Source organism: Hypanus sabinus, chromosome 10 (assembly GCF_030144855.1).
Source record: "Hypanus sabinus isolate sHypSab1 chromosome 10, sHypSab1.hap1, whole genome shotgun sequence".
NCBI classification, from domain to species: domain Eukaryota; kingdom Metazoa; phylum Chordata; class Chondrichthyes; order Myliobatiformes; family Dasyatidae; genus Hypanus; species Hypanus sabinus.
This window is the reverse complement of record NC_082715.1, coordinates 100,374,697-100,398,582: the sequence shown is the minus strand read 5'-3', so window position 1 is coordinate 100,398,582 and position 23,886 is coordinate 100,374,697. Positions and strand designations below refer to the sequence as shown.

The following is a 23,886-nucleotide window of genomic DNA, read 5'->3' as shown; positions in this document are numbered from 1 at the left end:
TCCATATTGCCCTGAGGAAGATATCCCACAAGACACTGAAGCAGAGTTAGTCTATTTTGCCTCTCAAGATGAGTCCGCTCCATCATTCAATCACGGCTGATTCTTTTTATCTCCTCCTCAGCCCTGCCGCGGCCAATAAAGAAACTATCAATCTCTGCCTTAACTATACCCAACAACCTGGCCTCCACATCTGCCCGTGGTAATAAATTCCACAAATTCACCACAGTCTAGTAATAGAAATTTCTCTGCATCTGTGTTTTAAATGGATGCCCCTCTATCCTGATACTGTGCCCTTGTCCTAGACTACCCCACCATGGGAAAAATCCTTTCCACATCTACTCTGCAGGGCTTTCAACCTTAGAAAGGTTTCAGTGAAATCCATCTCCCCAACCTTCCAAATTCTAGTGAGCCATTAAACGTTCATCATATAATAACCCTTTCATTCCCAGAATCATCCCTATGAATCTCCTCTGAACCCTCACTAATGCCAGAATATCTTTCTTAGATAAGGCACCCAAAACTGTTCACAATACTCAAGGAGAGGACTCACCAGTGTCTTATAAAGTAGCAACACATCCCTGCTCTTATATTTTTGACCTCTCAGAGTGAATGCTAACATTGAATTTGCTGTCCTCACCACCGACTCACCTGGTAAGTTAACCTTTAGGTCATTCTGCACAAGGACTCCCAAGCCTCTTTGCATCTCAGATTTTTAGATTTTCTCCCTGTTTAGAAAATAGTCTGCTCATTTATTTCTTCTACCAAAGTGCATGACCACGCATTTTCCAACATTGTATTACATTTGCCATTTTCTTGCCCATCCTTCTGCAGCCTATCTGTTTCCTCAACACTACCTGCCCCCCTCCGCCAGTCTTCATATTGTCTGCAAACTTGGCAACAAAGCCATCTATTCCATTATCTAAATCATTGATATACAGCATAAAAAGAAGCGGTCCCAACACCAACCGCTGTGGAAAACTATTAGTCATTGGCAGCCAACCAGAAAAGGATCCTTTTATTCCCATTTGCTGCCTCCTACCAATTATCCAATGCTCTAACCATGCCGGTTACTTTCCTGTAATACCATGGGCTCTTAACTTGGTAAGCAGCCTTGTCTGAAGTCCAAATGTACAACATCCACTGCATCCCCTTTATCTATCCTACTTTTAATCTCAAAGAATTCCACCAGGTTTGTCAGGCAAGATTTTCCCTGAAGGAAACCATGTTGAATTTGCCTTATCTTGTCCCGTGTCACCAAATATCCCATAACCTTGTCCTTAACAATTGATTCCAACATTTTTCCAACCAACTGAGGTCAGGCTAACTGGTCTGTTATTTTCTTTCTGCTGCCTTCCTCCTTTCTTAAAGAGTGGAGTGACATTTGCAATTTTCCAGTCCTCTGGAACCATGCCAGAGTCCAATGATTTTTGAAAGATCATTGCTAATGCCTCCACAATCTCAACCGCTACCTCTTTCAGAACCGTGGGATGTAGTTCATCTGGTCCGGGTGACTTATGTACCTTTAGATCTTTCAGCTTTTTAAGCACCTTCTCCCTTGTGATAGTAACTATACTCATTTATCTTCCCTCACACTCTTCAACACCTGGAACACTGCTAGTGATGGTGAACCACCTTGAATTGTTTCATTTCTACAACTGTTGTATTGACTTGCCAGCTGAGACCCGGTAATGATGAAGGGCAGCAGAATGGTGTGCAACATGGATAGGAAATTGACATGGTGGTACACTCGTGAACCTACTTCCATTGTCTTCCTTGAAGTAGAGATTGTAGGTAGAGTAGCTAAATAACTGCAATGAACTTTCGACAGGACATGCAGAGCAGCCACAATGGATTTGGGAATAAATGTTTAGGGTGTAGATGAAATATGAATCAAGAGGTCTACTTAGTTGTGCAGTGTTGTTGGAGTTGCACTCATCTAGACAGTTGGTGAGTATTCACTCCTTTTCTTCACTTCCCTTAGTTCTCCACTTCCTTTTATTGCACTGTTCTGACCTCCTATCAGATACCATGTTGTTCAGCCCTTTACCTGTGTTTCATCGGAGCTTTCCCCTATCAGAAGCCCAGGATGGACCATGAGACCTGAGGGCCAGAACAGAGACGTTCAAGTCTGGAGACCAAGAATGCTACAGCAGGTGCAAGTATGATCTCTGGAATACTCTCACGGGTGAAGTGGAAATTCCAGACCTAACTTGAATCAATAAGGAATGCTTGACAGTAGTAGCAGGGCTTGAATGCTCTCATAAAGTTAAATCAAGTGACATGGGAGTCAGCGGGTCCTCAATGCCTTCTGTGGTCGCTTTGACCATCAGAACGTGGATGAACCATTGCAACCTCCACGTCTCCCAATGATCCTTTGATCTCAGTATCTGACTCCCACGTGTGGGCTGCCTTCAGGAGGATGAATCCAAGGAAGTCACCCAAGCCGGATGGGGTAACTGGCTGGTGTGCTCACTGAGATCATGAACCTCTTACTTCGGCAGTGTGTGCTACCGACCTGCTTTAAGCAGACTTCAATCACAGCGGTGCCCAAGAAGAACATGGTGACCTGCCTCAAAGCCATATTCAGGTTTGCTAATGACACCACTGTTGTAGGCTGAATGAAAGCATCCAGGAGGGAGACTGAAAATTTGGCTGAGTGGTGTCTCAGTGTCAGCAAGGCCAAGCCCGTGTGCCAGTCCTCATTGGAGGATCAGCGGTAAAGAGAGTTAGTTACTTTAAATTCCTGGTTGTTACTATTTCAAAGGATCTCTCCTGGACTAAGCATATTAGTACGATTACGAAGAAAGTATGGCAGCGTCTCTACTTCCTTAGGAGTCTACGAAGATCCGGCATGACATGTGAAACTTTGACAAACTTCTATAGATACGTAGTGGAGAGTGTATTGACTGGCTGCATCACAGCCTGGTAAGGAAACACCAATGCCTTTGAAAAGAAAATCCAGTAAAAGGTAATGGATTTGGCTTGTACATCAGGGGTAAAGCCCTCCCAATCATTGAGCACATCCACATGAAACACTATCATAGAAAAGCAGCATTCATCATCAGAGATTCTCGCCACCCAGGACAAGCTCTTTTTTTGCTGCTGCCATTAGGTAGAAGGTACAAGAGTCTCAGAGCTCACAACACCAGGTTTAAGAACAGTTACTACCCCTCAACCATTAGACTCGAGCAAAGTGGCCAACTACACTCACTTGCCCATCCATTGAGATGTTCCCACAACTTTAACTTGTTATTTCATGTTCTCATTATTTATTGCTACAGGTTTCCCCCACTATTTGAAGGTAGAGCGTTCCTGTGAAGTGGTTTGTAAGCCGGAATGTCGTAAAATGAAGAAGCAATTACCATTTATTTATATGGGAAAAATTTGTGAGCGTTCGCAGACCCAAAAAAAACCTACCAAATCATGCCAAATAACACATAAAACCTAAAATAACAGTAACATAGTAAAAACAGGAATGATCTGATAAATACACAGCCTTTACAATGTAGGAATACTTTTCTACAATTTTTGCAGCACTGTCCACCAACAGCGTAAATCTCACGCAAGCGATCTCGGCAGCACTCGCGGCAAAAACACATGGTGCAATCGCTCCTGGCAGAAGCACTCTTTCCAGTAACCCTTAAGTTATGAAGCTACCAAGTAACACATAAAAATACACAGCCTATATAAAGTAGAAACAATGTATGTACAGTGTAGTTTCACTTACCGAAATCGGGAAGACGGTGAGCACACTGATGATGGTGTGTTAGGTTGAGTTGTCGGAGGTTGGGATGGTGGGAGGTAGAGGAGACTGGGGTGTCATCTCATCGTTGTCTGTTTCCATCAGGGCAGGCAGGTCACCTTCTATGTCTGCCTGCCTCGATGTCGAAGGTCGAGGTTCGTCGTCTGCTGTGGTTGATGTGGAAGGCTTGAAAAATGACAGTATGCGTGACTGCTTAGCCTCGTGCATTTTTCTATCATACAGTTCTTTGTAAGCACTCAAATCCTTTTGGGCCGTTCACTACTGCATTCAGTTTCAATTGTTATCCTTTCCTCTTCATCAGCTCTTCATCTTTCAGTTCTTGGTCATGGGATGCCAAAACCTTTTCAACATCATCTTCGTCAACATCCACAAACCCTTAGCCAAAATCACTATGTCCTTACTTTGTTCACCATGATTGAAATGCTTAGTTATGTCTAGTTTTACGCTAAGTGTAACACCCTTATGCGCTGTTTCAGGCTTTTCTGATACCTTAGAACTCATCTTGCTAATGGATGCACAAAATAAGTCGACATAAAGCACAGTTGCTCATAGGCACGTGTTTAAGCAGTGCCAGCTAGAATGCAGTTCTGGGAGCGGAACTTGGCTGCTCAGCGTGCGCTGCCTTTTCTCGTAACAGTGAAAACACCTTCTGTTAGCGAAAACAGGTAACTATTGTAGGTCTTTCGTAACAGCGAGCTGTCGTAAAGCAAATGTTCGAAAAATGGGAGACACCTGTATTTATTTATATTTGCATTTGCACTTTGTTGTCTTCTACGCTCTAGTTGATCGTTCAATGATCCTGTTATGGTTACTATTTGCTGAGTATCCCCATGGGTAAATGAATCTCAGGGTTGTATATAGTGACGTATGTGTACTTTGATAATAAAATTTTCTTTGAACTTTGGGCTCATAATTATGGGTGAGCATCCATCTACGCAAATCTCATCTCCTAGTACTTGCTCTGCAGAACAAGTAATTTTGCATCATAAATCTGAATGTGATTTTGAGTTTGCTCCCAAGCCTTGTATGTCCAAGCAATTCAAGTTCTTGTCTAGACAATTCTGAATTGCTGCCAGTGGTTCTTCCACCACTTTCAAGCTTTGTACTTGCCTATCTCTGCATAAATAAGTTCCCTGCATAAATTAAATCCTCCCTAAATCTCTTACTCCTTACCTTAAGTCTATGTTCTCCAGATATGGTGAATACTTTCCTGCAGTCTGCCTTATCTGTAGCCCTCATAATTTAATATGCCTCAATCATGTCCCCTCTTAACTTCCTCTGCCCCAGGGAATATAGACCTAGCCTATTCCAGCTCTTCTGGAACCTGGAAGCTCCATCCCAGACAACACCAAGTGGTGATGGTTGAACTTCCTGTTGTTGGAGATGGTGATGTCCAGGCACTTTTGTGACATGAATGTTATCATGTCAGTCCAGGCTTGAAAGTTGGAAAGGACTTGCTTCATGAGATGTGTGTTGCTTCATTTACTAAAGGTCTGTGAATTGAATTAAACATTGTGCAAGCAAACATCAGGAAGGTCATTGACAAAGCCTCTGGAGATAGTTGGGCCTGGGGAACTACCCTGAGTAACTCCTTCAGTGGTGTTCTGTGTCAGCAATGATCAATTTCCAATAACTAACACCGTTTTCAATGGTGGCAGGAATCTTAAGAACGAGCTGGTTCACTTTTGGCAAACATGTTTGTGACTGCTCCTGCCTTGACCTTAGCACCTATTGACCTGAAACGTGTACTCTGTTTGTCTATCCTCAGATACTGCTTGATTAGTGCTTCTGATATTTCCTGTTTTTGTTGCATCTGCCATTTTACTTTTTTATTTTCATGAGGGTGATTCCTGGGAAAGGGTTGACTTTTAAGGAAAGGATGAGCCAAAAGTAGGTAAGAGTTTATTGGGGGAGGAAACATGAGACTCTGAGAAGGCTTCGTCAAATGGATGGTAAAGTTATGTATCCCTTCATGAGGCAATTTCAAACTGGGGGGACATCAGAGGCTGCAGATGCTGAAAATCTAGCGCAGTGCATATTGTATCAGAATAAACATAGATTCTCCAAATGTTTGCGATCTGGAGCAATACACACAAAATTGTGGAGAATCCCAGCAGGTCAGGTAGCATCCATGGAGAGCAGTAAACAGGCAATGTTCTGGGCCAAGCCCTTTCATCAGGACCGTAAAGGAAGTGGGAAGAAGCCAGAATAAGAAAGTGGGCAGAAGATGAAAGAGTACAAACTGGAAAGTGATAGGTGAGGTGAAGAGTTTGGGAGGACTTTGCTTCACCTATCACCTTCCTGCTTATATTCTTTCCCTTCTCCGCACCTGCTTATTCTGGCCTCTTTCCCCTTCCTTTCCACACCTGATGAAGGGTCTCTGATACAGTAAGAATATTTAAGGAACTTTTAGACAGGCACATGGATGAAGAATAAATCCAGGGCCGTGTGAAAGGGAGGGCTAACTTGATTTTGGAACAGGTTGAAGGGCTGGCACAACATCGTGGGCTGAAGATTCTGTACTGTGTTATATGTTGTTATGACTCTTGGCAAGTGGGTTTTCACAATTCAGTCAGCCAGAGCATGACAATATTGAAAAAGCTGTAGAATCCGTAATCGCTGTCTTTTATTTACTCCCAGGTGTGTTTGCATGTAATAGATATACTTTTCTTCTTTCGTTCGCAGCTCTGGCTTTTGAATTCGGACACCCTGCTGGTGAGATCACACAACGATAGCATTTGTGATTTTACTGCAGTTGCCAGCACCACTGTGACGAATGAATCTACAGTCCGTTTGTGTGAAGCAAACAATGCTGTCAAAGTCCTGTATCATCCCTGCTTGAAAGGAAGAAACAAAATGTAAGTGGTTCTCACTGTTTTCAGTATTTCTGTAGGGATATTATAGAGGTTGCAGGCACATGAATATTGAAAGCACTCTGAAGAATCCTGTGGAGTGTGATGCTGGTGAGTCAATTCTGCTGCACAAAATCCACAGAACTATTTTTGTTGGTGCAGTGTGGCCAATTATTAGGCTATCTGGACTTATGTGGACTGACTCAGGAATTCATCCTACTGTTGGAAAAGAGTGTGATGTGGAGAGCGAACCTGTATTTCAAGCTGTTCAGGGAATTACCACAGGGCTTGGTAAAAATAAAAGATTTCAAGTTATAAAAGTTAAGCATGGGCACAGAGCTGACTTTCATTACCATCTTTAGTTGCTTTGGGAAGGTAATGGTGACTTTGAGATGACCATGTTCCAGCTCTCCATTGTTCTCCAGTTGTCTGAGGCTGCACCTGCCTCCTTCCATTCCCATCCAGGTGTCAGGCCTGCACAGGCAGGCACCTCCCAGTCTCCACTCAGCTAACAGGAGTCACCTGGTACTCGTTTCCAAACCATCACCTGCAGCCTGCATAAACCCAGCTCTCATCTGCAATCCTTGTTCACTCGTTCAACAAGCCATACTCAACATGTTGCCCTTGTCCTTCAGATACCATGCCACCTTGCCGTTAAGTATCTGTTCTTTCTTGTTTTGTTGCTTCTTGTTAAAATGATCGCTCAACATTAACTCATTTCTGCTCTGTGTTTGGTTTAAGCCTCTTGTACATTTCTTGACACCAGGCATATGTAACTCGAGGCCTCGTGTGGATTGATTTCTTGTCTTATTCCTGCCCCAGTAGCTCTTGTGTCTCTGATACAACATGTGTATTAGGAGCAGGAGCGGGCCATTTGGTCCATTCAGTTTGTCCTTCCTTTCAAGAGGTCAAGGCTGGTGTGATTATGACCTCAATTCCACATTTCAATAAACCATGGAAATTTTTCTTCTGACTGGTCTCTGGTACGTTTAAGGTGAGCATTGATGGTTTCCTGATTGGCCAGGCCATCAAAGGATATGGCGAGAAAGCAGGTTTGTGGGGTTGAGTGGGATCTGGGATCAGCCATAATGATATGGTGGAGCAGACTCGATGGGCTGAATGGCCTAATTCTGCTCCTGTGTCTCATGGCCTTGGGTGGTTTAATGGAAAATGTAGCTTGGTAATTTTACTGTGAAGTTCTCTGGCTTTCTTTGTTATGTAAAAGGCATTTAATAAGTTCCAACTCATTAGCTGATGACATCATCTCTTTAATCTTCTGATGGAGGAAATCCCTTGACAGTGCAGATGAATATGATGGAGGATGTGGAGGAATATGAATGATGATGGTGAACATGATTGGAATTGGGAAGGTGGATGGCAGGATGGGGGTGGAGGGAAGGTGATGGGATTGGGAAGCTTATCATGTTATGTGAAGGTGGATACTTTGTGTTCTGCTTTTTCCTAAGTAGGTTTATAACTTGTAACTGAGTTTGCATATTAAAGGAGGATTTTGGCCTAGAAATTCCAGTATATACCACAATGTTTTTACATGCATATTACAAGGTGGAGAAGAGTGCCACTTGGCTTCATGTCTGCACTGCCTTTATTGTTTGATCTGTCTGAGGTTTCAGCTCCCTTTCTGCAACAGTTCCACATAGAATAAAATTCCCTGATCTTTCAAGAATGTGTCTACTTTCATTTTAAATACGTCCACTGATTCAGCCTCTGTAACCCTCCTAAGTTAATAATTTCTGAGATTCACCAATTTCTGTGAGATGAAATCCTTATTTCTAACTGGCCCCTGATCTAATTTCAATGTCTCAGCATCTGTCTTGTTATGCCTCTTTAGAATCTGATATGTTTGAATAAAATTGCCCTTCAATTTATAAACATGTGGATCTAATAAATGGGATAGTTCTCATCTCGGGAACTAGCTTCATGAATGTCTTCTGGGCTTAGAAATTAAAGGGAACCAAAGTTTAGCAGAGTACTCCAGGTGTAATAAGTCTATTTTTAAAGCTAGTATTATAGGCAAATATGCCTGCTAACTTTGTTTTTGAAGCACCTAAATCCCATTGTACTCCACTCATTTATGGTTTCCCTGCATATAGATAACTTTTTGATTCTCACATACCCATATTTTCCAAGTTTTCAGCTATTTGTTCAACCTATTTATGTTCTAATGCAGAGTCCAAACATCCTCATTAAAGTATGCCCAACAATCCACAAACCTTGCACCCCATAACCTTCTCCAAATCATTGAAATAAATATTTGAAGGGCAACATCTGATCCTTGCTATCCTGGAGTACTTGTTGATATCACCAGCACTATCTCAGCAACATTGGCCAAATCCACTCATAGGTTAAGTGAACCAGAATGGTTTTCTCTCCCTGGCCAACATTCCTAACACCGAAGTATTAATCACAATCTATAGATTTCATTGAGAAGGCCAAGAAACTGTGGCAGAAATTGACCTGCTGTTCTCCAAGCACTGATGACTTAGACTTCCCCATGAGTATAATTAGGATGTAGTGTTGGGAATGTTGTTATCTCCCAAGAATTCGGGATCCCTGCCATGTCTGCCCTACTGAAGAGGAAATATTCAGATGGACCATGTTTTGCAAGTACACAAACACATAATGCCTAGAACTGCTCACCCTCGCTACCTCATTAGTACTTTGTGCCTGTCTGTGATGGAGTCATCAGAACAATAACCACCTTCACCAGAACTGGAAAGGAGTTTTGTTTACTCATGAAGTGGAAAGATGGAAAAAGGTTCCTAAATTGTTTCCAGATGACATGTGCGGAGAATATCCTAGACACACATGGTGATGTTCAACATATTGAAAGGATATTTCATTTGGGAAAATAATGATTTTCAGCACCCTAACTAGAAATATGTAACAATTAAAAGAACATCTAATTTTCTAGGATCTGTCCTTCCACAGATCATTGGTGAATGTAAATTCTTAGTGAGGACTGAGACCTGGCAGTCTGGTTCTTGGAATTGTCTGAAGATTGGGTGCAACTTTGAAGTGGAAGTCCAGATGCACAAAATGTGTCCCATTCCATATTGTCAATTTAGCATGGCTTTGTTAGTGTAAACATTTCTGAATCTTTGGTGCAGTGAATTATAGACATTATGCTTGAATCTCCTTTGTGTGTTTAATTACGTAGACATTTAGTAATTGTGACGAGTAGGGCTGCCCTTTGCACCACTGGGGTGTTACAAAATTGGCTATGAATTTTTTCTGTTAATTGTTGGCCTCAGGATTTCCTTGTAAGTAGTGTAGTGATCAATGTGGTAGCAAATGTGGATGCTCCTGTTATGACTTAATGCATTACAGGGTGCAGGTGGGGAAGGTGTGGTTTGGTGGTGTAGGATTACATTCTTAGGAAATGGTCCATAATGCAAATGGTCATCTACACATGCCTCAAGAAATGCGAGCTGAAAGAAAATATTTTGTGTTTTTTTTTGTTTTCTACATAAATTCCACACAGATGAATTTTATTCTATATCTCAAAATTTTGGGCAGTGATTTGTGAATTTTTTAAGGGTGAATTTACATTAACTGAACAACTGTCTTGCTGGGTTTGTCTGTAATTTGCAGTGAAGCCAATAGCTTCCATTTGTCTGCCATCATCCTTCACTTAGCTCATGGCCTTTTCAGTGGTTGATTTAAAAAAAAATGCTTTATAACAGAAAATTAAAAAAACCTGAGTCCTGCTTGTATGATTAGTGTCACTCTTATCTATTTCTAATCAGAGTTTGATACCTTTACTGAAGGGCAAAGCAAGTATAAATGCTGGTAAATTTGAAGCAGCAACTAATGCTGCTTCAGTTGTTACATAACCTTTCTAGGTTAAGTTGCTTTGCCCAGTGAAAGAAAAATTGGCAGAGCTTCAAAACGGGCATACCATGTCTGATTTCTCTCTTATCCAGTGCTTTACATGTTGGCAGTGAAGATGACTGTTCAGGCATTTATTTTGAGAGCATTTTTCTTTCAACTATTTTGTACTGAATTTTCCCAGAAGCAAGCTAGTTAATTGTATTGGACTTTCAGACAGAAATAATTGCTCAAGACCAGTTTAGAGGTACAATTGGGCCCCCGATCATTAGTAGTAAAATTGTAAAACTACCGAGTTTTGACCAAGCTAATCCTTCAAAGCAAGTTATTATTTCAAACAGTGACCACTTTGAGAAAGAAAAGACTTTACCCTTTTTATTTAACTTTAGAGAAATTCACTTTGTTTTCATCTCAGCACAAAGAAATTGATGCTGTGCCTTGGGTCATGAAAACTTAAATTTTATTCTTTTCCCTGATGGAGTTTTGTATAACTTGGTACTTGACCTGGTGAAACGTGCTTGTATTGCAGAAAGCTAAGATCTATAAGTAAGACGACAGATGAGACTTTGTGTTGAAGCAAGGCTATATTGTGAATTGTCAGGTATAACTTGTGGAATGAAATTCATCCTTTTATATGAAATTTATACAATTTCTGCAAAGATTTAACAAGAATGTCATGGATATCCTAATTAAAGGAGAATGCTAAATTAATCATTGGAGTCACATCTCTGTTGAATTTACTAGAACTGCTTTTAATTGGGTATACTTTGTTACGAAATTCCCGTAACTGGATCACTTACCAGCAAAGATAGAGAGGTCCGTTGAAGTCTGATGGTACTATTTTTAAAAGTCTTTATTTATAAAGGGGCACAAAAATAAGATTAATACAGACATTCAGATAATATACGTCGTCAATACTCAATCTAAAAATGCGGGTATAATAATAATCAATTAAGCAATAGCTCTATCGTTTGTCTAGGGGATATTGTATTGTCTGATGGAAAGATCAAAGTCACTGTCCTTTCAAGCTGCAGCTCTTTGGGTTTAAGAGAGATGGTTTTAAACTTGCCCGGGTCTTTTATGAGGCCAATCCGTTGAGTTGGGGGAGTTGGTTTCCCATTGTTAGTTCCAAGTCGTTTTCCGTGGTACCAGCCACTAGCCCCCAGGCAAGGGAACCGAACACACGTGGCTTCCTTCAAATGGCTTCCCGCTATTACGGGATCACTAGCGTTTCTTCTGGTGCGTCTGAGGGGTTGCCCCTCTTTTATTCTGACTCGCAGGGTCATAGATGTCAGTCAAGTTGGGGGTGATGCAATCTGTCCCTCAACCAGCCCACTTTGCCCGAGGGCATTCACGTAGCAGAGCATCTCAATCCACAAATCTGTCTTCTAGAGACAATGGCCATGTCCCGTAGCTTTACATCGCTATGGGGGAGGGGGGAGAAACGTGACATCCTGCAGGTCTCCCCCTCATGTCTTGGGCCCCCCGTTTGACTCAACCCAACAGCGATCTGGCGATTCTCACAAAGGAGGGGGCTACGGACGTAACAACTTTCTTTCTAAGGAGACCACAGCATGTGCTTGTATTAATCCTGTCCTAACTTAATGTGCTATGATATTTAACTCTGTTTATCACAAGTAACAGTGAAATTGTATGTTTATGAATTGTTTACAAAATTTTAAATGTAAGTGTTGGGGAAAAAGTGATGTTTCCAGAAGTTAGGTTTTTGAACAGGAGCTATATGTCAGACATTTTCTTTTGCTGATTGTTATCAGATAGTTAAAAGACATCAAGCTAAAGTCACTGATTTTGCTCCTCCACAATTTGGCAGCTGTTTATTCCTATGATTTGGTTATTTTTTGTATGAGAAATTCCTGATGCTTTTAACTAATTTGGACCAATGTTAGTGCACCTGAAATTTGCAATATGAAGTTTCAATTTAGATAAACATATTTCATGTTTAAGCAAAACAAATGAATAGAAAAAAATTACAGATTACAAATGAATAGAAAAAATCCCTCACCTACTACCGCACCAGCCTCCGGGTTCAACATATAATTCTCTGTAAATAATGCCACCTCCAACAGGATCCCACTACCAAGCACATCTTTCCCTCCCCCCCCCCCCCCCTTCTGCTTTCTGCAGGGATCGCTCCTTACACAGCTCCCTTGTCCCTTCGTCCCCCCCCATCCCTTCCCACCAATCTCCCTCCTGGCACTTATCATTTTAAGTGGAACAAGTGCTACACCTGCCCTTACACTTCCTCCCTCACCACCATTCAGGGCCCCAGACAGTCCTTCCAGGTGAGGCGACACTTCACCTGTGAGTCCGCTGGTGAGGTATACTGCGTCTGGTGCTCCCGGTGTGGCCTTTTATATATTGGTGAGACCTAACGCAGACTGGGAGACCGTTTCGCTGAACACCTATGTTCTCTCTGCCAGAAAAAGCAGGATCTCCCAGTGGCCACACATTTTAATTCCATGTCCCGCTCCCATTCTGATATGTCTATCCATGGCCTCCTCTATTGTCAAGATGAAGCCACACTCAGGTTGGAGGAACAACACCTTATATACCGGCTGTGTAGCCTCCAACCTGATGGCATGAACATTGATTTCTCTAACTTCCGTTAATGCCCCTCCTCCCCTTCTTACCCCATCCCTGACATATTGTTTGTTTTTTTTCTCTCTCTCTCTGCCCATCACTCTGCCTGTTCTCCATCTCCCTCTGGTGCTCCCTTCCCTCTTTCTTTCTCCCTAGGCCTCCCATCCCATGATCCTTTCCCTTCTCCAGCTCTGTATTCCTTTTGCCAATCACCTGTCTGGCTCTCAGCTTCACCCCAACCCCTCGGGTCTTCTCCTATCATTTCACATTTCCCCCCTCCCCCTCCTACTTTCAAATCTATCTTTCCTTTCAGTTAGTCCTGATGAAGGGTCTCGGCCCGAAACATCAACAGTGCTCCTCCCTGTAGATGCTGCCTGGCCTGCTGCATCCCACCAGCATTTTGTGTGTGTTGCTTGAAAAAATTACAGGGCAGGGCACATTTTGTGAGTTAGTGTTTCAGGTCAGGAGCCTTTTATCAGAATCTAAACTATCTTGAAAGTTCTCTGTACACTAATGAGGATGGTTTTCCAGGCAGAATGACTGAAGATTCTCCAGTGTCTTCATTATATAGGGAAACATTTAGAAACCATATTTAAGTCATAGTCTGTAGAATGCTTTGTATTTGAGTACTGCTTCCTTCACTGGTTTTTGCTGTGTTATTAAAGTGGTTGTAAAGCCCCAGCTCTAATTTACCTTCTATTATATGGAACTTGTATTATTTTTAAAGAAAATGCTCTAAGCCTTTATATAATTAAAACCCAGTATTTAAAATTTCAGGTGTCATTAAGTTATAGTGCATTACTTAGTTCTGGGTTATTTCATATTTCTGGGAATTGAGTGTACTGTGCTTGTCATATTTTGGATTTTCTTCATGTGCTCGGAACCTCTGGAAATGTTCCACGTTGAATTCTTCCAGACTGCATCTCTTGATGCAAAGAGTGATTGCGTACCTTGGATAAAAATAGCAAGTGAAAATCAAAGACCTATGGATGCTGGAAATCTAAAATAGTAACAGAAAGTTCTAGAAACACTCAGGATGTCAGACAGCATCTGTGCAAGGAGAAACTGCTTACATTCCCTGTCTGAGGTCCTTTATCAGAACTAGTGAATAAATTGAATTGACTTTATTTCTTACACCCTTCACATACGTGAGGGTAAAAATCTTAGTTACATCTCCATCTAAATGTGTAATGTGCAGTCATAGTAATTTATAATAAATAGAACAGTCAGTGTAACATAGAATACACTCAAATCAGCATGAGTTGATCAGTCTGATGGCCCGGTGGAAGAAGCTGTCCCAGAGCCTGTTGGTCCAGGCTTTTATGCTGCAGTACTGCTTCCCGGATGGTAGCGGCTGGAATAGATTGTGGTTGGGATGACTCAGGTCCTCAGTGATCCTATTTTCCTGTTGGTAGCGGCTGGAATAGATTGTGATTGGGATGATTTGGGTGCCCAATCAACCTACGGGCCCTTTTTACACACCTGTCCTTGTAAATGTCCTGAATCATGGGCAGTTCACAACTACAGATGTGCTGGGCTGTCAGCATCACTGTCTGCAGAATCCTGCGATTAAGGGAGGTAGTGATGCAGCCAATCAGGATGCTCTCAATTGTACCCCTGTAGAAAGTTCTTAGGATTTGGGGGCCCATACTGTAACAAAGCCAAAATTATTTGACTTAGATGGCATACCAACTTCCATTATATCATACCTATTAAGTCATAATAAAATATTTGCTCTGTTGTCAAACTAGAGGAAACATGCTGTTCATTAAAGATTTAGATTCAGACATTCCTTTGAGAAGTCGAGGAGCATTCAGTGGAATTTCAGAATGGAAAGCAATCGTCACTGACAAAAAAAAACCTGGCAGAGTCATGTTTGAGGAAGCTCTAACCCATGAAATAAGTAGATTTGGATTGGGAGAGGTGTTAAAAGTGTCAGATATGAATCCTGAATCCCCCCCAACCTGCTCACTTTGTATCGGTCTTTTTAGAAAAAGATGCAAGTGACTTCTCAGAAAGCATTGCATCAGAAAGGGGTATTGAGTTTGATTAATCTTGATGGTATTGATTAGCAGAGCAGGCTCGGTGGGTGCTAGTACTATTTTTTGAAGCCTGTGCTTTATATTCTCCTCTTTTAATGGAGGTGCATGGATTACCCATTAATTACCAGACTTCCAGGCCGCAGGAAGAGGAGAATAATTGGATCCAGCAGCAAACTTTTATGTATAAGGTCGAAGTCAGTCTTGCATTTTCTTGCTTGCATTTATGGATAGGATTAGCTTTGTTTACTGCTAATGTTGGATTCCTTTCAGTATATTTTACAGAAAAATGTAATGATAAACTGTTGGATACATGGACAAGATTACATTATCAGAGCTACTCTTGAAAAGCAGTTGGAGCAGAAGAGCAGTCGAGATATTGACATTGCAACAGCGTCTGGTGTTGTGATTACTCAGTTAGCTGCAAACACTTCAATTTTTCCATTCACGCCAAACATTAAGTTAAAATAAAACTGTTAGCATTGACAAGGGGAATGATAACAAGAGAACACAATTTAAAACAATTGACAAAAGAACCGTGGGGAAATGTATGGATTTTTTTTTTGAGGTAATTGTTTGTAGTTTGGAATACACTGTCTGAAGGTGTGGTGGAAGCAGATTCATTATCAACTTCCAGAGGGGAAAGTGTCTACCTACTTAATAAGGGGAAAAAAAATGTGCACAGCTATGGCAAAATGGCTTGGGAGTGTTACTGAATTGATGGTTCTTTTAAAGTTAAGGAAAATCAAGAGAGTTGCAGATGTTGGAAATATGAAATAAAACACAATATAATACCCTAGTTAAAAGCATATTGTATCACTACTGTTAGGCTGTTAGATATTTTATTTTCTGCAGCTTTTTAAAATAAAATTCAGTGTATTTTGTTAATTAAGCTTCACAGTCCAGTATTTTCTTATCTGGTAAGGAGTTGCTTGCTCAGCTTAGGAATGTTGTGTCAGCCAATCAATTCTGTCCAGCTGGATGCTACGGACCATTTGAGAGAGCTTAGCGGTCAGATTTCTAGGAATCAGTGGGTTGGTTTTGGGTCTTTGACAAGCTTTGGAAGAAGAGGGAGGTATGGAAAAAAGCACAAGGGAAGATGGTTGCCAGACCCCACCCAGAGGAGCGACCCTGATGCAGAAAGTGCTTGCTGCAGGTGAATGGTTCCAAGGAGGAAAATGCCAATACTTCTGAGATAGGCAGTCTGTTTGTCATGGTCTTTGAGGGAGTTTGAACTGTGGCTGGTGTCTTTCACGCAGAACATGGGTTCAGCACCATGAGTAATTAAAGCTAAGCACCAGACTACCCAGCAATGAGCTCCAGCGTTTATGTGCAATTTAGACTGGTTTAATTGTAATGGGTCTTTTTTTTAAAGTTGTTAAAGTTGAAAAATCTGTAAGCATACTTTAATGCTAGTGTGTTACTTCCTGGTGAACAATAACTTTGCATGAGGCAGTATTTATACAGCGTTCACCATAATTTTTGTTCCTTCAACAGAACATTACAACTTTCCTGTCAGGTTGAACCAGAATCATAGCGACCATAGGCGTGTGTTGCTTATTGAAGGTGGCTGCCTCCCATTACCCATGCAATGCTGAGTCATGTGGCTGTCAGTCAGAGATGGCTAACAAGCCTAGTTTATTACCAATCTTGCTGAGAAGGTTACATTTTTAGGGGTTTCATTTGGGATGAAATGCTGTATGAGGATTGGTTAAGCAGTTTATTTGTGTTTAAGTCAGTGTTTAAACTAGTGTTTTGTGGAAAGTAAGGTGCATCATAATTAAGGTACTTTATTATGGATGGTGGGGAGATTGGGGTCTGGTACGATACAAAGAGATTATCCATTTGAAATGCTTGTGTTTTGAACGAGGTTTCTGTTCAGAGTTCCAGGTGAACTCCCATATAGAATGTTGAGTTCTGGGAAAGCATTGGAAAAAGTTACACTGATTGATCAGTGTTTAGATGAATCGGTTGATGAGGATGTTGTGTTAGTCCAGACTACCTGTGACGTGACTGAAGTCATGCTGCCCAATAGGATAGGGGTACCTAGAGAGGTGTGGCCAGAGCCAGTTCATTTCTTTAAAGTTGATAAGAATATAACTGAGGACACTGGATATGCTGAGGGTGAAGATTTTAAAGGCAAGTTGTTCTCTTTTCTGCGGAGTGAGGGGAAGTCTTTGTCTGATATGAAAAGTCTAATCGATCCTTCAGCTGTTGATTTAAACTCTAAGCTTGCTTTAGCTATTATGTCACTGGTCACTAAGTGCCAAAGGGTACCTGCAGAGAGTCAAAGTTATCGTAGGCAGAGTATGTTCTCTGAAGTCAAGCCCCCACCTGATGGGGAATAAGAATATGAGGCTTGGGCTGAGCAAACATCTCGGTTACTGGCAGTGCTCAGATAATATGAAAAAGCAGAGAGTTTAAAAGGTCCGGCCACTGACGTAGTGAGTTTCTTAATGGCAGAACGTCCCTAAATCATGTCAGATAAACTATATGCAAGCACTGTAAATTGCTTTTGGTGCAATGGGCAGCCCAGTTGATCTTATGATAAAGTTTAGACACACATTCCAGGAGGAAGGAGAGAAGCTTTTTGCTTACCTTTTCAGGTTAGATAAACTGCTGCATTGTTTGTGCTGTAAAGGGGCCATTCTGCTGGTTGAGATCAGTTGGTTAAGGATGGGGTAAGTTGTGAAGGGTGACATGATTTCTCTCCACATTTGAATGATTCACAAGATGTGCACCCCCCACCATCCATCTTTTGCTGAGTTACTTGGAGAAGTAAGAGAGAAGGAAAATATGATGGAAGAGGCGGGTAATGTCCTCCATTGTAGCTCCTGCTGCTAATGTGATCCTTGGTGCCACACAAGTGGGGGTTTTGCAAAATGAAGAGGAAAACCTGCAAGCCGAGGTGTCTCGGCAAAGTGTGACACCATCACTAGGAAAGTGGACCCACGCGTGGGACTCGCTAAGCAGCGGAATGCTGACGGGTCTTTTGATGAGGGAAGCCTCTGGTATTTCCAGTTACAACCGTGGAGAGGATGGACATTTCAAGGGGGAGTGTGAAGACAGGAAATCCTTTGGAAAGTAACCGGTCATTCCCTCAATGGAACATTCCAACTTTCTTGCTTGAACAGAAAAGAAAGAGGGGAAACTTTGGAGGGACCCAGTCAGAGACCAGCCTGGTGCTTTGGAGAGAGAGTACAATCCAATCAGTGTATCAGGAAAGTGCAAAGCACGATTCGTGACCGTTTAGTGAGACCAATCTCTGAAGTATCCATACAGATTGAAGGTATTTATGCTAGAACCATACTTGACACAGGTTCTCAAGGTACTTTACTCGACAGATCCTTTAACAACCAGTGTTTGATGCATTTGCCATTGACACTTCTCAGTGCCCTTTGAGATCTGGAGGCCTGGTGCTGGTGATTACTCATACGATGGTTACTTGTCATTGAAACTGGAGCTTTCGGAAGCAGATGTTGGAGTAGCTGGGCCTGTTGATACATTAGTATTAGTCTGCCAAGATCTGGTTGAAAAAGGTGAAGCTTCCATTCTTGAGGGAACAAATACTTCCATTGTGAGAAGGCTTGTGGGAGCATGCAGGGAGAGAAATAGAAAGAATTTTTTTGAAAACCTTGTCCATTCACCCAGTGTTCAGAGCTGCTTTTGAGAAGGTGCAAATTCCTCCTGAGTAGGATGATAAGCATAAGCGAGGACTGTGTGGTACACCCAGTCTAAATCTGTTTTTGTTACGTCCTGGAGCAACAGCTAAAGTGATGGGAACTCCCAGATTTGCCAGAATGCCCAAGGCCTGGTCCCTCTTGGTGGATGCTCCGGAGGATCAGGAAGAAGAGGCACGCTTACCTGCCGGAGCACTGGTGAGACCTGAACTGCAGAAGCCTTCAGCTGTCCGTGCAAACAGGATGACAGTGAATGCCAGGAATACTTCGGTAATAGATGTTGCCCTCAGACGTGGAATGCTGATTGCACACCTTTTTCCTATGATAGTAGTTTCCAGTTTTCCATTGAGGAATCCAGAAGAGAAACTGTCTCCTGGATCTGGGAAACTGTCATCGGAGTCATCCAACTTTGTTGACTGAGGAATGAGAAGATGTTGGAGTGTGAAGATGGCCGTTCTACTGACGAGTTTGATGTTGGTTGTTGCAAGAGTACTTGCTACACCTTTAGAGTGGCAGAGGAGACCCTTTCTGAGAGAGGTCTTGCCATTTAGCACTAGCGGGTGTTGAAGGTGTTCAGCAGCACCTGCTGAAGCTGTAGGAAGCTGGAATTATCACTGAATTGAGAAGGAAGAAGAATGGAAAAGTTTGAATGTGTGTTGATTATTGAACACTAAACAGATGTACAGTCCCAGACCAAAGATCAAAGATGCTCTGGCCTGCTTAAGTGGAAGCAAATGGTTTTATGTATTGGATCTAAGAAGTAGGTATTACCAAATACCCATGAGTGAAGCTGATAAAGAAAAGACCCTGTTGTAAGGACTGCTTTGTGCAGATGAATGGTTCCAAAGAGGAAATGCCAATACTTCTGAGTTAGCCAGTTCACTCATAATGGTCTTTGAGGGAGTTTGAACTGTGGCTGGTGTCTTTCAATGTGTCCTGTTTCAACGTGCGTTCAATGCCATGAGTAATTAAAGCGAAGCACCGGACTACCCAGCAATGAGCTCCAGCATTTATATGCAATTTAGACTGGTTTAACTGTAATGGGCCTTTTGCTATTAACCGTTTTTTAAAGTTGAAATATCTATAAACATACTTCCACTGTAATTTTATGCCTTTGTAAGATCTATTATTTCCTGGCGATCAATAACTTTGCATGAGGCAGTATTTATACAGCATCCACCATAAGTTTTGTTCCCTCCATGGAACATTACAACTTTCCTGTTAGGTTAAACCCGAATCTCATTGACCCTCTGTGTGTTGCTTATTGAAATTGGCCATCTCACCATTATCTATGCAATGCTGAGTCACGTGGCTGTTAGCCAGAGTTAGCTAACGAGCCTAGTTTATTATGAGCCACGTTGAGAGGGATACAAGAAAACACTGTAAACACTTGGCAGATCAAATTGCATGTTCTAAATTTTTTTAAAACTGTTTTTCTGCAGATGCACCCTGTCCTGTTAAGTATGTCCAGCATTTTCTCTTTGCAGTTCCTTCAAAAGCAGGCATAGTTCCTAAGGGTCGACTAGCCTTTGTTCAAAGAATCATTTGCTGTCAATACAGCAAAATACCATACAACTAGGTGAAAATAAATCTAGTTGCTTTTGTTATTGATGTAACATAGGGTGACAGTGAGTTCAATCTAGTCATGACGGTTTCAGACTTTTTTTTGCACAAAGATGATAGAAGAATGTAGGGCTATGTAGGAAGGAAGGGTTAGATTGACCTTTAAGTAGGTTAAAAGGTCGGCACAACATTGTGGGAAGAAGGCCTGTACTGTGTTGTAATGTTCTATGTTTGATGTAAAATTATTTGGAATTTGCTTAGTTTTGTATTCAAAACTTGAGAGTTTATACTGTTACGTTTTGTATTAAACATTTGTATGACTGCTGATTGGAAATAAATATGTTAACTTAAACAATTACATACAACTGATTGGCAATAGCTACAAACAACTATTTAAATTTATAGAAGTTATGGCTGTATTTCTGATTGGGATGAAAGGTGGTTGATCTGAAATATTTCTCTCCACAAATGCTGCCTGACCTGCTGGATATTTACAACATTTTCTGTTTTTATTTTAGATTTCCAGAATTAGTATTTCTGTGCATTTCTATTCCACCTGTCCGAGTGAAATCTTTGCTCTGACTATTTATGGTTTAAAAGTGATTGTTTATAACCCTATGATAGGTTTTGGATTTGAGAGGTGAATAAGTTTTTTCAAAGGTGACTGGGGTTTGATGCTCTCTCTCCCTGATTTAGTAGTGCCTTCTGTATGAACTTAGTTAGGTGCTTACTACAAGCTTGCATCGGAAGTGATGTGTTCATCATTTGTTTGCTAAGCAAGTATAAAAGATAGCTTTACCGGCTGTTGTGTGGCATCAGCTCTTTGTAGCTGATTTATTTTTATAACAGCCGCTGATTATCACAAAATACTGAGCTCTTCTACCTTTTAATCCTGTTATGTGAAAGATCACACTGTAGGAAATCAGAATGAGTTAATAACAGAATGAACATATTGATAACAGCAGGATTTTATTAAAATGTGTTTCTTTATCCTTGGACTAATTAATTCCTAGTGAGGTTAATAACCTTAGAAATTTTTTTTGAGTCATTTATAGGATTTATATACAGATTCTTTCATCTCTATAACAACACATCTTGAATGTTCTAATGTTCGGAAGCTTACTGATAGCCAAGTCTGGAGGGCCATTTCTGTCTGAAATGAGCCATTTTTGTACTAAATTGTTCATTCGTTGCAGTGGCTTGATACGCACAGTGCAGGGAGTAGATGAGCCATCACATTAAGATGAGGGTGAGAAAAAGTGTTAATTAGAACTGTTAGATTTATTATGCTCGCATGAAGCAGAATATGACCCCCACCTCTCTGAGACATCATTTTCCAGTTGAATGCAATTATAGAAAAATCTAAAGATGGAACAAATTGCTTCTATATTTGAAATATCATCAGACTTGCAGCTATGACATCAGGAGTGGTGGAGGATAGAACTAAGGCATTTAGCAAGGGGTGTGTTGGGGGAATGATGGAACTGATGAGCAATTTGACAGCAAATGCACTGAAGTATTGGACAGTATTTGGGAAGTGGATTTAGTGAACTTGGTGTTAGCATGAATGAATGGTCCTGAATTCATCTCAAGCTTGTTTAACCCCGAGGAAGCACAAATCACAAATCTGGTTCATTTTCAGTAACCAGTTGATAGGAAATACAGTTTATAGTGCACACCAAAATCTGTGGCTTTAGTTTTTGTTGTTAAATGGAGAAAATTACTGTACATCCAGTGCTACGTGTCAGGTGAACCAATTTCACCAATTTGGAGAAAGCAGAGGGGTGAAGAGAGGTGGTGCACTGTCCAATCCAGCTTAGACAGCGTCATCGAGTTCATTGATAATATTAGTGGTTGGTCTCATCAATAAAGATAAGCTGGCATCTAGAGAGGAGGTAGAGAAGTTTGTCAGACAATACAAGTACAGCAAACTGAGTCTCATCATAGATAAGACAAAAGAGACTTCTGTGGACTTCAAGAACACACTTTCCATTGCACATCAATGGCTCTACCGTGTAGAGAGTGAAGAGCACAAAGTGCTTTGGTGTGTAGTGCAGACGATCTAACCTGGACCCATAACACCACCTCATTAATCAAGAAGGCACAGCACCATCCACACTTTCTGAGGAGATTGAAGCTCTCCACCCCCATTCTAACAACTTTCTACAGGAGCACTATCAGGAGTGTACTGTCCGGCTATATCGGACCTCAAGAACCTACAGAGAATAGTTAAACTGGTGAGAGGATCACTGGGGTCTCCCTGCCACCCCCTATTTGTGACATTTACTGGGAATGTTGTAGACTACGAGCCCAAAGCATTTTTGAGGATCCTTACCACCATCACACAAAGTCTTTGACCCATACCATCAGGAAGGAGGAACAGAAACATCAGGACTAGGACTCGGATTACAAACGAGAGAATTTGCAGATGCTGGAAATCCAAGCAACACACACAAAATGCTAGAGGAACTCAGCAGGCCAGGCAGCATCTATTTTTCCATAGATGTTGTCAGGACTAGGGCTGCCAGACTGGATAATTTATTCTTCCCTCAAACTTGAGGCCAGTGAATACCCAGCCACCACCGAGGTTCCGTCACTAGGACCGCAAGCTGTTTGCTGTTCACCTGTACTGCACACTCCATGAAATTTTATTAACTTGTAATATTTTGTTTTACGTGCTGTGTGTGATGTATGTTTTGTAGGTGTAAGTGTTTTGTTTGGTGGTATATATGTACAGTCTGGTGGCATAAACAAAGCCTCAGTGTGATGGACAACCCTCCACTGCCACTCTCTGACTAAGCAAATCTTGTATCTTGTTGACTAGCTCATCCTGGATCTCCTGTGATCTCACCTTGTGGAAGCTTGTTAAAGGCCTTGCTAAAGTCTATGTAGACGGTGTCTGCTGCTCTGCTTTTATCAATCCTCTTGATCACCACTTAAAAAAAAAACACTCCAGGCTATTAATGAGACATGATTTCCCCGTGCACAAAGCCATGCTGGATATCACCAGTCAGTCCTTGACTTTGCAAATGCTGATGGATCCAGTAATTTTCCCATCAATGTTGTTAGGCTGACTGGACTGCAGTTTCCTGACTTTTCATTACAGGATTTCTTAAATGCACAACATTAACCACCTTTTATATTCAATACCTCATCTGTGGCCAAGGAAGGTACAGAAATCTCTGCTGGGGCTCCAGTAATTTCCTCCCTTGCTCTCACATGTCATCTAGGGTTAGGATAATTTATCCACCAATATACACTTCAAGACTGTCAACATCACCTTTTTCATAACATCAATATATTTCAGTAGATTTGTGTTCTCTTCCCTGAATTTCTTGACTTCCTGGACGTTCTCTACAATAAGTACAGATGAAAAGTATAAACTTAAGACCATGCCCGTCTCTTCTGGCTCCACACTAATTCTTAAGGGAACCTATTCTTTCCCTTTTTTAACCAATTGCTCTCAATATACATAGAATTAGTATGATTCTCCTTTTCTCTCAATTGTCAAGAATATCCTCTTTTTCCTGACCAGAGTC

The 23,886-nt window shown here is 41.4% G+C and overlaps 1 protein-coding gene across 4 annotated transcripts in view; it reads left to right on the top strand.

The window, feature by feature from the left end:
* The window catches only part of ube3d (ubiquitin protein ligase E3D), a 358,068-nt gene that overhangs the window by 43,771 nt on the left and 290,411 nt on the right, over window positions 1-23,886 (top strand). For all 4 annotated transcript variants that reach the window (XR_009514423.1, XR_009514422.1, XR_009514421.1 and 1 more), the window contains exon 8: window positions 6,449-6,621. Coding sequence is in view for 1 of the 4 variants with exons in the window: in XM_059982380.1 (XP_059838363.1) it covers window positions 6,449-6,621 (173 nt within the window). In the remaining 3 variants the exon portion in view is untranslated. The remainder of the gene's footprint in view (window positions 1-6,448; window positions 6,622-23,886) is intronic.